The following is a 15,647-nucleotide window of genomic DNA, read 5'->3' on the forward strand; positions in this document are numbered from 1 at the left end:
TGGAGACCGAGGTAGTTTCAGATTGATACCATAGGTCAGGGGTCTCGAACTGCAGGCTTCGAGGGCCGGTGTCCTGCAGGTTTTAGATCTCACCCTGGGTCAACACACCAGAATCACATGATGAGTTCATTACCAGGCCTCTGGAGACTACAAGACATGTTGAGGAGGTCATTTAGCCATTTAAATCAGCTGTGATGGATCAAGGACACGTTTAAAACCTGCAGGACACCGGCCCTCGAGGCCTGGAGTTCGAGACCCTGCTGTAGGAGCATCTACTAACTCAGAAGAGTTCAAATTCCATGGCGTTGACCACATTGATATGAAAGTCTGCAGAGACTCTCACTCGGAGGGAGTCTAGGCTGAGCCCTATGAAAGTAATGCATTGAGTTGGCGTCAATGTGCTCTTTTCCATGAGCGGGGCCACTGCTGCCTCGGTGCATTTCACAAACACCCTTGGGCTCAGTGAGAGACCAAAAGGCAGGACTACACACTCGTATGCTATCCCCTGGAAAGCAAATCTCAGATACTTTCAGTGTGGGGGATATATGGGGATGTGGAAATAAGCATCCCTCAGGTCGATTGATGTGAACGAGTCGCCCGCTCGTACAAACCGTAGCAGCGAGGCGTGTGTCAACATCCTGAACTTGTATGTCCTTAAATGCCGGTTCAGGGCACGGAGATCCAGAATGGCTCTCATCCCCCTCCCCCCTTTCTTTGGCACAAGGAAATACCTTGAATAAAATCCACTGTGCATTTCCTCGGGAGGGACAACTCTTATAGCTCCTTTGTCTCTCAAGGTGGAAATTTCCTCCAGGAGAAAACTGGCGGACTCGCCCAGAGCACGAGAGTAAACGAATTCTTTGAATTGTGGTGGAGCGACACTGAATTGCAGCCTGTAGCCCTTTTTCAATGTCCTCAGCACCCATGCTGACTGAGTGCAGGTGGCCCAGCTCTTCATGTGGAGAGACAGAGGGCTCACTGGCCACTCCACCGAAGATGGCGTTTTGGCGCCCCCTTGTGGTCGCAGCGCGAACCATACGCCATTTTGGCGTCCCGTCACCTCTGTCACAGGCGAGCGAGGTGACGGGCTCATCTGCGTCATCACAGCCATGGAAACGCGAGTCTCCACGGGCTGCGTTATGGCAGACGGTGCTCTGTTTTTCAACATTTTTTTTCATGTGTTTTGCAACACTCGACAGCGCCCTCGGCAAACTGCCTGGATGCGCGTGTCGGGGCTTTTTAATACAGAATGCACGAAATAAGTGCCCGTGAAACAACACTGTGAACTTTAGCAGAGTGAAGCTGACCCCCCACCCACTTGAAACGTAAAGGCAAATAGGCGGAGCGGTTAGTGCTACGTTTGTGCAGATTTGTGCAGGTAAAATTAGCGTTTGTGCTGCTACGGTTTCCGAGATATTAAACTTTATTTTATAGGTCATTCAAAGGTCACCATCCCCCCAGACTGCTCCAAAACGGGCCAAAATGGTCTACTTTTTTAGTGCTACGTTTGTGCTGGTTTGTGCAGGTAAAATTAGCGTTTGTGCTGCTACTGTTTTAAAGATATTAATGAAAATGTAAAGGTCAAAAGGTCAACCAGCCCCCCCACATTACCCAAATCCAACAAAAGTGGTATCAAACGTTTGTGCTACGTTTGTGCTGCAAAGATTTTCGTTTGTGCTGCTATCATTTTAAAGATATTAATAACAATTTCTAGAGGTCATCAGAGGTCAACCAGCCCCCCCACATTAATTAAATCAAACAAAATGGGTGTCAATCAACTGTGCTACGTTTGTGCTGGTTTGTGCTGCTAAAATTTTCGTTTGTGCTGCTTCTGTTTTAAAGATATTAATGAAAATGTAAAGGTCAAAAGGTCAACCAGCCCCCCCACATTACCCAAATCCAACAAAAGTGGTATCAAACGTTTGTGCTACGTTTGTGCTGGTTTGTGCTGCAGAAATTTTTGTTTGTGCCGTTATTATTTTAAAGATATTAACAAAAATTTCTAGAGGTCAACCAGCCCCCCATATTAATGGAATCAAACAAAATGGATGTCAAACGTTTGTGCTGGTTTGTGCTGCAAAAATGTTTGTTTGTGCTGCTAACATTTTAAAATGTTTAATAAAATAACGTCTTGATGCGTGCTTAATCATCCAGGTAAGTAAATCCCAAAAGGTTGATTCTGTTCATCTGGACATTTTCAGTTGGAGAAACGTTTCGTCACTCATCCAGGTGACTTCTTCAGTCTCAGCTGACTGCAGGTTTCCTAACCTTATAAACAGTACATTTGCATAGTGAAGGAAACTAGCGCCACTGAATGAACAATGTGCCGGGGGGTTAATTCCATGATTGTTAGTATGCAAATTCTTATGACCATTGATCAATGACAACTAATCAAAGCCTATTGATCAATGGCCATGAGTACCATTCACAGAAAGTGGGGAATGGCTACAATCACAGCATTGTAGGATGGCGAAAGATGTACCCTTGGGCCCCCCTTCTCGATCCAGAGATGGTCAGCATCCTGACAGCCCAATGGACGAAGCTGTCTCTCAGTCTGCTGGTTCTGCCCCGGAGGCTCTTCAGTATCCTTCCTGATGGCAGCAAACTGAAGACGCTGTTGAAGGGATGAGTGGAGTCACCTGTAATGGAGAGGACCTTCCAGATGAGGCAGGTGCAGTAGATCTCCTGGGGAGGGAGGCAAGAGAGGTCCCCACAATGCTCTCGGCTGCTCTCACTACCCGTTGTCATTTTTTCCTGCAGAACCCAATGCAGGAGTCATACCACACAGTGATGCAGCTGGTGAGGATACTCTCAACTGTGCCTCTGTAAAAGGTGCTCATAATGGGGGTTGAATCTCTTGTGCTTCTCAGTTTGCAGAGGAAGTAGAGTCACTGTTGGTCTTCTCCACATTCAGGGACAGGTTGTTGTTGCTGTACCACTCTGGCAGATGGTTAACTTCACCCCTGTAGTAGATCTCGTCGTGGGTCAGCAGAGTGAAGAGAAGGGAGCTCAACACACATCCTTGGGGAGCCCCCGTATTCCGTGTTCTTGGGCTGGAGGTGTTGCTGTTGACCCGTACTGTCTGCTGTCTTCCTGTCAAGAAATCTAGCAGCCCGTTATACAGCAAGGTGCTGATCCCCAGCAGATCCAGTTTGTGAATGAGTTGCTGGGGAATGATGGTGTTGAATGCTGAACTGAAGTCTATGAACAGCACTCTGACATATGAGTCTCTAGTGTTCAGATGTGTGAGGGCTGAGTGAGGGGCAGTTGAAATTCCATCATCGGCTGAGCGTTTTGACCGGTATGCGAACTGAAATGGATCCAGGTTGGGGGAAAGCGATAATTTGATTTGATGCATGACTAACCGTTCAAAGCACTTAATAATGATGGAGGTGAGTTTGACAGGACGGTAGTCCTTAAAGCAGGAGATAGATGACTTCTTGGGTTCAGTAATGATGGTGGAGGGATCTCCACACACTGTCTGGGGATTGTGTCACCACGGTCTGTAGAGTGGGCTTGTAGTCTGTGATGGTTTGTATTCCTTGCCACTGCCTCCAAGTATCTCTGCTGTTGCTGAAGCTTTGCTATAGCTGATGCCACGTGACAGGTTTGCCCTTGCTGTTCTTAGACTCACCTAATTCCGGCTCTGAAGGCTTGCATTTTTCAACTTTAGGAGCATTTAAACCTGACCTGTGAGCCATGGTTTCTGATTGGCCCAGACAGTGATAGTCCTGGTCTCTGTGACATCATCGATGCATTTTGGGATGTAGGCAGTGACAGTTTCTGTATATTCCTGAAAGTCTGTGGTGTTGTCGTGTGTGGCGGCCTGTGGTGGAAAAGCAGTGCCTCTGAGGACCCTTCTGGCCACACCTGTACCTGCTTACGAACTGGTTTGGTGACTTTGACCAGGGGCCTGTGGGAACCCATGGCACACCTAGATTTCTGCCTGTACTGACCCTTATGCAAAATAGGTGGAATTAAGACAGTTCCAAAAGCAAACACAACTGATCAGTGCTGAGAGTGGTCCTGTTGCTGAGGTTGGGATGATCCTGTAATCTCTTATGAACGACCTCCAACGCTTCTATGACTGGGATGCAAGTGAAGACAGATGTAACATCTCTCTCACTGTACATGTACTGTTTATAAAATTAGGGAAACATAACCTGCACAAACAAAATAATTTGCAGGACAAATGTTTGGCATCAATTTTGTTCGATGTGAAGAAGGTAGGGGGGGCAACTTCACTCACGGGTGTTTATATGGTTGGGGAAACCTGCAGTCAGCTGAGACTGAAGAAGTCACCTGGATGAGTGACGAAACGTTTCTCCAACTGAAAATGTCCAGATGAACAGAATCAACCTTTTGGGATTGACTTACCTGGATGATTAAGCACGCATCAAGACGTTATTTTATTAAACATTTTAAAATGTTAGCAGCACAAACAAACATTTTTGCAGCACAAACCAGCACAAACGTTTGACATCCATTTTGTTTGATTCCATTAATATGGGGGGGCTGGTTGACCTCTAGAAATTTTTGTTAATATCTTTAAAATAATAACGGCACAAACAAAAATTTCTGCAGCACAAACCAGCACAAACGTAGCACAAACGTTTGATACCACTTTTGTTGGATTTGGGTAATGTGGGGGGGCTGGTTGACCTTTACATTTTCATTAATATCTTTAAAACAGAAGCAGCACAAACGCTAATTTTACCTGCACAAACCAGCACAAACGTAGCACTAAAAAAGTAGACCATTTTGGTTTGTTTTGGAGCAGTCTGGGGGGATGGTGACCTTTGAATGACCTATAAAATATAACTTTTAATATCTCAGATACTGTAGCAGCACAAACGCTAATTTTACCTGCACAAATCTGCACAAACGTAGCACTAACCGCTCCGCCTATTTGCCTTTACGTTTCAAGTGGGTGGGGGGTCAGCTTCACTCTGCTGTGAACTTTGGCTCTCTTTCCCTCTGGCGGGTCCGGTGACAGGAACGCCGGCCCGAGTTAAGCACTCTGTGTGGAACATGTCCCGTTGAACTTGCTCTGGAACGGAGCTGGGAGGCGGCAGGGTGGCCCATGAAGGGGGAAACTGGGTTCAGACTCCTATAAACTACTAACCTATACTTTCACTGCTCATCGTCATATAGGAATGTTGAGTCATATTGCAGAAACAGTCTTTTTTCTTGAAAGGAAGATTGATCCACTGTAATGTAAGGTTGGTCCAGGACATCTCCGAACTGAAGACAGTCACTCCTCTTCTCCACTCCAATAAAACCTTTAATTCAGTGGAGCATCATTTTATGTTGACGGTACCTGAATTTTCTTTGTGGAAATAAATTCAGGTGACTATCCAAAGGCACCTCTCCCCCTATTTAATACACACACACACACACACACATACATATATATGGAAGAGAGAGAGAGAAAATGAATTACACAGAGAAAATGTAGGACGCCATTAAGTCTGTCCCATCTCTCTGTATGTTTTCATACTGGTCACTTAATTTAAAAACGTGTAATGAAAGTCAGCGGTTATTTCAGTAACTCTTATCTCTGCTTCCTGTGGGCAAACCTGCTGTTCTAGGCTCCAGGACCTCACCTGCTCAGGTCTTCCCATCTGTGAATATCACCCTGTTGTCTTGTCCCACAGCAAATTCAATTAATGACCCTGGAAACACATGAATTTGAAAATAATCAAACGTTTTTTAACAATCCCCAATAGGAATAGAAATGAAATAAAAAAACATTTGGTAATAAAAATGTAAATCAAGTTCAAAATAACAAGTTTCCAGAGTCCATGGTGACGTCACTAATGCACTGCAGCTGTGATGTCACGGAGGGAAAGCTCCGTTTTACAGTCTGTATTTCACTTGATTCCGTGTCTGTGAAATGCTTTTACACCCTAAACGTGTTCACAGAGCGACGCTGGTGACCGTCAACAACTTTCAAGGCCGTGACTTGTTTCCGATGCTGGGGGAGAGCTCCCGGTGTCCCGGTACAGCAGCCGAACACGTCTGCGTGTTTTCTGTGAGTGGGTTTGTTGAGCCTCCGCTGAATGACTGATGGTGCCGGTGTTGTGCCAAAAAGTGATTGCCTGCCAAAAAGTGATTTCCAATGTTTCCGTGTATTTTTTATGTGTAATATCTTTATGTTGGTAAATAGACTTCGGTGAACAGCGTTTACAAAGGGGTTATATATAGAATTAAAAGATTATCTGTTTTTTCAAGTATCTTTATAACTCTGTGTTATTGTACTCACATTATAACCAATCCGGTCCTTTTCCCCCACTTACAATATTTTTACTGAACTATTGTAATATTTGCTGCCATTTCTGCTGTCTTACTCTTACAAAAGACATTTTTAATGTTAATGAGATTTTTTTTAACTGCATAAATAAAGTTTCTATAAAAGTCGCTGCCAAAAACTGATTGCGGCTTCTACCTTGTTACACGAATGTTGTTTGTGGCTCAATATGACTTTGTGTCATCCATGAGGGATGCATTTGACATATGTTTCACATATTATAGCCCAACAAGTTACTTATAGCAGTTTAAATACGAGCAATCAGTTTTTGGCAAATACCGGAAATCACTTTTTGGCAGACAATCACTTTTTGGCACAACACCGGCTTTCTCCAGCGCATGCGTGTCGCTGGTCCCGACAGCGAGCAACGTCCTGCTCCTGTTTTCCTCTCGGACCATCTGACACGTGTAAAACGCTAAAGTCCCCGTTTGTGTCTCACTACATGTCCCGTGTTCTGACGCTGGTGTGAGTTTCCAGTCGGACATAATTTGGAAAACACTTGTGAAGTCACACGTGTGGCTGACCGGGGTCGTCATCGAGCTCGAGTGGAGGTGTGTTGGGAGGTGAGTGAGTGCGTGGGGTTGTTGGATGTGGTGATGTGGAACATAAAGCCGTCGCTTTGCTATGGCTGTGATGGAGCTGTCACGGCGTCTTCGTGATCCGAGCACCGCTTTATGACCGAGCACCTTCACCGGTGCTCCGTCAGCCCATCCTGATCCGGGACCGTCCCAAACACCGTTCGGGTAGAAAACTCTGTTCGCAGCGATGCTTGCGGTGTGGGCTGTGCTGTGTGTACAAGCTTGTATGGACTGAATCTGAACGTTACGAGCTTCTGTGGGTGCTATTACTCCTTCTGACCAGAGGTGTCGCTGTGTGAGCGGTGAAAGAGGCGGGAGAAGCTAAGAGTTTGTCTGCTCCACACAGCTGATCCACAGACTGGCTCAGTGGGATGATCAAGTGTTCCCAGTTTGCTCCAGCAGACTTTGGCCAGTTTAAGTAAGACACAGCTCAACAGCGCTCACCGTGCAAGAAAAGGAATTTGATATAGGAATGATCAGATAATGAATTCAGTAACCTTCAATGTGTTGCTTTAACTCTAATAATATTCTCTGGACTTGTGTGCAGACTGAAAAGATGCCAAAGAAAAGCAAAACTCCGAGTGTGAAGAGACTGATCGCTGACCAAGAGCAGCCCGCTGTCAAACGAAGCAAAGAGGAGCAGAGCGACACTTCACCCCTTTGCTTCCAGAGCCCAGCCACACTGTTCGAGAGCCTCATCCAGCCGATGGGGACAGATCGGTTCTTCTCAGAGTATTGGGAGAAGAAGCCTCTTCATCTGCAGAGGTCTGATCCTGGCACAGCCTCGTACTACCAGTCCCTGTTTCAGCTGTGTGACCTGCAGAGCCTGTGTTCTCAGGGTCTCGAGTACTACAGGGACATCAACGTCGTTCGCTGCGTCAACGGCAAGAAAAAGCTTCTGAACAAGGAAGGCCGAGTGAAGCACAGTGTTCTCAATAAGATCATGAGTCAGAACAAAGCCACCGTCCAGTACCACCAGCCGCAGAGGTTCAAGGTGAGTGTCATGGCTTTGCTGCCTTTAGACCAGTTTGCATTCATGGTTCATCCACCTGTTTCCTTTTTGTGTATGCAGTGTGTTTGGTGCGCTGCCGATACATGGCCAGCTGTGATGAGCAGTTGTTGTCTGCACAGCTGTGTTGGCGCCCTCGCCTCTGGACCACACACATCACCAGTACATGAAACTGAAGACGTTTCTATGGCCGAGCATTGTTCACAAACCCGTGTCTGGATGTTCCATGTACACATTTCTCTCAGACCATCTCATTTCCTTTTCACCAAACAATTTCATTTCTTGCCGAGCACCTTTGTTTCTTCTTTTCAACATCCACCACCTCATGTTAGACTAAACCAGTAGCACTGCATCCTGGTCTCCCATGAGGCCTCACGGGTGGGGGCTCAGTCAGGCTCGGCTCACTGTTAGTGTCTGCAGCCTGTTTGCTGCTGTGCTCAGTCGTGTTTCGTGTGATATCTGTGTTTCTCCATCCATCCTGACCACCTGATCTGATGTGTTGTTGAATGTAGTGGGGGATTTGTCTCCCACTGAGTTTCTGCCCTGTGCTCATTGATCTTCCCCCCTCCTCCTCATCTGTGTCTCTGTGGGGATTTTCCTCTTACTGTCCTTTGAAGAGTAGCTCTGCCGGGCTCGTCCCAGTTGTGGATTGTGACGTCCTTCCGGAGTTCCTTTTTCCAGTCTAACCCCTCGGATTGTGCGATGTGCATTCCTTTTCACGTCACTGTTTACTTGTGTCCACGTGGGTGTCAAAGATAGGAACTGTGTGCTGCTGTGTGTGGATATTGTGTCTTATTTCTGCTTTAATGTCACCCTGGACATGTCTGCACCCACTCCCAGCACATCTAGTTGAATTGCAGTTTCCTTGCTGAGTATTGGCTCTCCTGTTGCTTGATGCAGTGAAGTCAGCTGGCATTACAGATCTACTTCACCAACGGTACATGTCACTGTGTTTGATCTCTCATTACAAACGTATAGTTTGGCTCTGATTCTGTTTGCACACATCTCACTGTTGCTTTCCACTGTATTCTCTACATGATCGTCCTGAGGCACGCCTGTTCCTTAGCAAAATGACCCCCACGTTTATCTGTTTTCTCTTTCCCATCTTCACAGTGTTTGCTTGTATTAAAGTTCCCCTCCATCGCTGCCATCTGCAGCTTTACTCGTTCACACTGTTCCTTGATCTCTGAAGTTCAAACCAGTGTCACGTTGGCTTCTTGCAGCAACTTTCCCTTCACATAGTCGAACATGTGTCACCGAGGCATCCACCTCCTCGGTCAGCTTTCCGTCTGTGGTCAGCCGCCTCGTCGCCCTGCAGTCCAGCACGACACGCTCGGCGTAGCAGTCAAACTTCAGCAAAGGCTTGTTGTCATATTCCTCGATGAGCCTGTGCTCATAAGATCTAACTCCGGCTCGGCGCTGTCACATGTATGCGACACAGCTTTTGTTCAGATTAAAGTCTTCACTCCAATCAGCCTGAACTGTTTAATTCAACACCCACTGTGAACATAGGCCAGATTTCAAAGATCATGACACTGTCCAAGTACCTGTGGAGCTAACACTGTGCATGTGGAGGCCGCTCTCAGCAGGTCTTCTGTGTGTTGTCAGGATGAGCTGTGGAGGATTCAGGAGAAGCTGGAGTGCTTCTTTGGGGCTCTGGTGGGCTCGAACATCTATATCACCCCAGAGGAGTCGCAGGGCCTTCCACCTCATTATGATGATGTAGAGGTACAACAATAACTGTGGATGATGTGAGTAATGTGCGGTCCAGCATACGTGTTGCTAATCTCCATGGTGCTCTGTGCACAGGTGTTTATCTTGCAGCTGCAGGGACAGAAACATTGGCGTCTTTATAATCCTACTGTTCCACTGGCAGCTGAATACAGCGTGCAGTCAGAGGACAGTATTGGCATCCCAACTCATGATATTATACTGAAGGTACAGCACTTTATATCAGCTAAAGCAAGTATGATCTGATTCTGCAGTACATCTTCTGTTCAAGGTTTAATGTTCATTTTTATTCAAACGTATGATCATCTTTGGGAATGTCTTTGTAGGAATGGGCAGGGGTGCAGAAGTCCCTGGAGGAGCAGTAGTAATGGTTCCTTAAACATTTCTCCCACAGAGGCGGAAAAGAAAAGGAGCTCAAATCAGACGTGCTTGACTCTGTTGTCTTTGTTAAATCCAGAATCAAGGTTGAAATCCTTTGTCTCGCACATGGTCTCAAATAATCAGACCCAGTCGTATCTTACAGACCTCATAGCGTGGTATTGCTTCAAGCAGAATGGGAGGCAGAGCCTTCAGTTTTCAGGCCCCTCTTCTGTGGAACCAGCTCCCAGTTTGGATTCAGGAGACAGACACTATCTCTACTTTCAAGATTAGGCTTCAAACTTTCCTTTTAATAAAACATGTAGTTAGAGCTGGATCAGTGACCCTGAATCCTCCTTCAGCTACACTGCCACATGAGAACAAAGGGCTGGGTTTGAATTAGGAATTTCATGTGAATTTTACTGATGGGTCAGTGTAGCACAGACCTACTGCTGGAAGGCCAAGATAATTCTACTACAACAGCAAGACGCAAGTCACTAAGTAAGAAACAGAACCCTCTCATAGGATGTGTCCCTATAAAACACTACAGCCCCCCCACCAACAGGCTGGGGAGGTGGTCCGAGACAAAGGAATGTCTTTGATCCTGCTGCTTGAACTAAGACTTACAAATTTAAGTAACACAATGACAACATGTAACAATTTGACTCAACATTTACAAGGATGGGTCACATTCCAAGTATTGCCTCATTGTGTGAGGACTACTTGTGGCTGATGTCACTATGAGGTCATACAGTTATTATGAAACAAAGATACTTTTTGAAGTTTTTACACAGAACAAAGATTTTTGATTTGAATTCTTAAACTAAGTTTGAACAGTCATGTCATTGTTTTATTATGTGAGACATAATTGAACTTATTCTGTGTTTATATGTACAAAACCTTTAACCGAGACCAGTAACACAGAGCTCTGTCTGACCATGTTAATCACAGTGTTTTAAGTATGAACAAGTCTTCTCTCTGGACAGGCTGGAGATCTGCTGTACTTTCCTCGGGGAACCATCCATCAAGCCAGAACCCCGGCAGGAGTGAACTGCTCCATCCACTTAACTCTCAGCACCTACCAGAGAATGTAAGCTTCTTCTTCTTCCCCTTTTTACCCCAAGCCCTAAAAGGCTGATAGTAGCAGATAAAAATTTTGCGAATTTGCTAACTGGAGACCGAGGTAGTTTCAGATTGATACCATAGGTCAGGGGTCTCGAACTGCAGGCTTCGAGGGCCGGTGTCCTGCAGGTTTTAGATCTCACCCTGGGTCAACACACCAGAATCACATGATGAGTTCATTACCAGGCCTCTGGAGAACTTCAGGACATGTTGAGGAGGTCATTTAGCCATTTAAATCAGCTGTGATGGATCAAGGACACGTTTAAAACCTGCAGGACACCGGCCCTCGAGGCCTGCAGTTCGAGACCCTGCTGTAGGAGCATCTACTAACTCAGAAGAGTTCAAATTCCATGGCGTTGACCTGAGAGGTTACACTTAATGAAAATCTCATGAATCCAGTGACTTGACAACAAGGCGATGTAGAATTTTGAAAGTGATTTGTTTGTTTGTTTGTTTGTTTTTACAAAGTATCAACTTTCATAAAAAAAAAGATTCTGTTGAAATCGCACTTCCTTTTCCTTTATTGGCATGTCAGGGAGTAAGTGTGCAGTAAAACTACTGCCCACTGATCCGGCACACAGACTCGTACTCGACTCAGTAGAACAGACGTCTGCTCAGCAGAGTAAAGTCAGGGTACATCATCAGGTTTTCAGCCAATAAGAAACAGAAGAACTGGTCCTGTTCAAAGCTCCAAACACTGATAACAGATGGGTTTGATGATGATTGTTTCTGTCGTGCTCAAACAAAACTGGTGTGTGAATGAGATCCAGAAGAGTTCTCTGTTGCTAATCAGTCCCACACTGTCTCACTGTCCCCGCCTGCTGTCAGGTCATGGGGAGATTTGCTGTTGGACGTATTTCCCAGCTTACTGTGTGGCCGCAGCAGGAGGGAAGTCAGCCTCAGAGAGGGGATGGCCAGAAGACTCTTACTGGTAATCACGACAGTATGAACACCATCTCTGTATTCCCATGACATATTATTCCAAACTGATCCTGACAGATGCTTTTTCTGTCTGTGACTGCACGCTGAAGAATCTATGGCAGTATATGAGATGGTTTCATAGTACCAGTCAGGAGTTTGGACACAGCTTCTCATTTAATGGTTTGTCTTTAGTTTCATGACTGTTTACATCGTAGAGTCTCACTGAAGGCATCCAAACTATGAATGAACACATGTGGAATCATGCAGTAAACAAAAAGTGTGAAGTAGCGGTCAAAGCCAGCCTTTGCTTTGCTCACTCTTTCATTCTCTCCATGAGCTTCATGAGGTCGTCTCCTGAAGTGGTTTCCAACAGTCTTGAAGGAGTTCCCAGAGATGCTGAGCACCTGTTGGTCCTTTTGCCTTCACTCTGCGCTCCATCTCATCCCAAACCATCTCCACGGGGTTTAGGTCAGGTGACTGTGGAGGCCAGGCCATCAGGTGCAGCACTCCATCACTCTCCTTCTGGGTCAAACAGCCCTCACACAGCCTGGAGGTGTGTTTGGGCTCATTGTCCTGTCCTGTGGCTGCAGGATGCTGTGGTAGCCATGCTGGGTCAGTCTGCCTTCAGTTTTGAATAAATCCCCAACAGCGTCACCAGCAAAGCCCCCCACACCATCATCACACCTCCTCCATGCTTCACAGTGGGAACCATGCACGTAGAGACCATACGTTCACCTTTTTAGCAATTTTATGCACTGACTGACCTTCAGTTCTTAAAGTAATGAGGGACTGTTTCTAACAGTTGTCAAACAGGCCTGTCAGCTGTGCACCAACCTGATACAAACAACAGATGGTCCCAACGTCATTAAGAAGGCAAACTCCACAGATGAACCCTGACAGGCTCACTGTGAGGTGAAACCATGTCAGGTGACTACATCATGAAGCTCACTGAGAGAAGGCCGAGGGTTTGCAGCGCTGTCAACAAAGCAAAGGGCGTCTACTGTCAGGAATCTGAAATATCCATCCATCCATTCGCTACCGCTTATCCTTTTCAGGGTCGCGGGGGGCGCTGGAGAATCTGAAATATATGTAGAGTTATTTATACATTTTCTCTTTGCTACATAATTCCACCCGTCATGCTTATTATATTAATGTCTTCAGTTTGTATCAGTTTGAAGAAGTAAAAATAAAGAGAAAGCATTAAATGAGAATCTCTGTCCAAACGTTTGACAGGTAGTGTGTGTAACATCTGCAATGTGCTGTTTTTAATTGACTCATAATTACTTAAAGCTGTTCTGTGATCTTTTTCCCTGAAACTGGAGCAATGTTGAGGTAAACGGGTCCTCATAATGCACTGCTTTCATAGTTTTTAGAAGATTTATCTTCTAAGAATGAATATAAAACGAAAATAGCTTCAGAAGAGAGCGAGGTCTGTATTTGTGCCTCTGTCATTACAGCTCAACTTCTAATGCTTTCTGAATTATGTAAAATATGAATGAGATGCATTCACAGTCACATGCATGTCTGTGTGTAGAGCAGCAGTGCAGGCCTGCACACCAACCAGCGGCTGGCCGCCAGCCTCAGAGCTCTGGCTGACGAGATGGAAACTGGGGCGCAGGACCTGGGCTTCACTCACATGAAGAGAGACTTCATCATGAACAGACTGCCTCCTTACTGCCAGCAGCAGCTGTCTTCACCATGTATGTCATGGATGCATTCAGATCGATTTTTCAGTGATGTACATTTGTGCATATAAACATATGGTGTGTGTCACAGCTGGAAAGAGTCCTGCCTTGGAGGATACAGTGATTCTGACCTTTAAAGACCACGTGGTAATAACAGTGGAGCCCCGCCCACAGAGCACAGTGAGTCCTTTAAGGCTGTAAGTACAGAAATGTGCAGCCCTGTTGGGGTTCTGTGCGTGCGCTCTAACAGTGTGCTCTGAACTGTGTGTGTTTCAGGACGACGCCACAGAGCTGGTAGTATTTGTCTTGCATTCTTTGAAGAACCAGAGAGAAGGTCACATGATGGGCGACAGCTGTGATGACCAGGAAGAACGCAGCATCTCCACGGTAATGCCATACCTCGCTGATGGTCCTTTCATATTCATAACACATGTTCAACAGTGTTCTGCTGCAGAGGTGCAGAAATCCACCGCCACAGATATTTATCCTCTGTGACGAAACCTCGAACAGCCACGAAACAGTTAGTGTGACCCGCGAAAACCGAAACATTTGTCCACGTTTGGTTTAAAACGAGTGTTTTTAAGGGTTTTTATCCTCAACTGTAAAAGCTGGTCGGGTGCTGTCACTCGGATCAGGCAGTGTAGGAGGTTCACACTGACACACAGGTGCTGCTGCTGAAGAACTGGACCAGTTCAAGTCTGTGACCTCAACATAAAGGTCAGAGGTCATGTTCTCTGAAAGTCTTGTTAATGCCATAACTGGAGAACAAGCTGACGTAAGATTTTGACCCGATAGGTGTGTGTACTGGGAGGCTGAGGGTTAGCACTGGCAGCTTTATTTATACAGCACCAGTTCACAGCAGTTATCTCAAGGTGCTTTACATTCCAAGGTAAAGACCCCAGACTGTGAGGCTGAGCGTCACATGCTGAAAATATCCACCAATCAATACCAGTGAGATGTGCAGCTGTGTTATATCATCAGGTATTTGAAGAAGGACCTGGGTTTACCTTCTGATTGGACATGGACAGTGAGACAATGAAGCGCACTATATGGATGTGTGTTGAACATGTGTGTTGAAAAAGGTCTCCACCCCAACCATATGTCTGTGTCTGCAGGGCTTGCAGTTTCCCCTGTCCTACCTCCAGGCCCTGCGGCAGCTCCAGCTGGCAGAGCAGCTGGTTGTTGCCCAGCTTCAGCTGCCCACACAGGAGGACAAACTCAACCTGGCCCTTGCTCTGTGGAGTGAGAACCTGCTGCGTGTCCTGTAGTTCACCTGCAGTCAGCTACTGATGTACACCTGATTGTTATCAAAACGTCGTATTTGTCTTTGACCTCTTTTCCTGAATAAAGCTGGTATTTAAAGATTGACCTTTACAAAGTTTTGACAGTTACTGCTTGAGTTCAAATGTCTTCTTGTATAATGAGGATTAACAGGAACGTCACTGGGAAAACCTGCATGGCTCTGTGTGCCTGTGCAGTAACAGTAGTAATAGCTGCTGTGTTGTAGCCTCTCACTGCTGTAACCATAGACTAGACTTGTAAAATCGACGGGCTCATCTAGTTTGTTTTTAATATAATTATTGGTTTCTGTTATTAGTTTGAGTGTGTCAGTAATACAGCAGTGCCAGGAAAACACAACGGGTCATTCCTGCGACGACGTGCATACAAAAACAAACGGCGCCTAATCGATGCACAAACACAATCCGCCATCACAGTCAGGAGACCTGACCCCAAGCAGGAGACGGGGAGGCGGCCCACACGGAGCGGTCGCCATCATCATGATCTAATGTGACATATATGCATGATTGTGTCATTTGTATAAAATATTATAAGCTGTTTATGCAAAGCTTCATTAAGAATGGTGCAACCGTACAAGACGAGATGCTACAGTCATGATGAATGTAGATGTTGGCCAGTTCATGGAAACACTGATA

General features: G+C 45.9%; 1 protein-coding gene across 4 annotated transcripts; it reads left to right on the plus strand.

Moving 5' to 3' along the window:
- The first annotated feature begins 6,649 nt into the window (after nt 1–6,649).
- On the plus strand, nt 6,650–15,081 carry riox2 (ribosomal oxygenase 2). 4 transcript variants are annotated; one of them, XM_085469355.1, is made up of 10 exons: nt 6,650–6,873; nt 7,436–7,882; nt 9,506–9,625; nt 9,707–9,835; nt 10,972–11,075; nt 11,936–12,038; nt 13,563–13,728; nt 13,805–13,893; nt 13,990–14,100; nt 14,829–15,081. In XM_085469355.1, exons 2-10 carry the CDS (start codon nt 7,445–7,447, stop codon nt 14,979–14,981), a joined length of 1,413 nt encoding a protein of 470 aa, XP_085325481.1. In that variant the 5' UTR covers nt 6,650–6,873; nt 7,436–7,444; the 3' UTR covers nt 14,982–15,081. The 4 variants fall into 4 exon arrangements, with proteins under 4 accessions (XP_085325481.1, XP_085325483.1, XP_085325484.1 ...); XM_085469357.1 differs by having other exon boundaries at nt 6,650–6,861; XM_085469356.1 differs by lacking the exon at nt 6,650–6,873 and adding an exon at nt 6,880–7,306.
- The last annotated feature ends 566 nt before the right edge of the window (nt 15,082–15,647 follow it).

This window comes from Copadichromis virginalis, linkage group LG10, assembly GCF_057382275.1.
Source record: "Copadichromis virginalis isolate Kocher_CV1m ecotype Utaka linkage group LG10, C_Virginalis_male_GT1.1, whole genome shotgun sequence".
Classification (NCBI taxonomy): Eukaryota; Metazoa; Chordata; class Actinopteri; order Cichliformes; family Cichlidae; genus Copadichromis; species Copadichromis virginalis.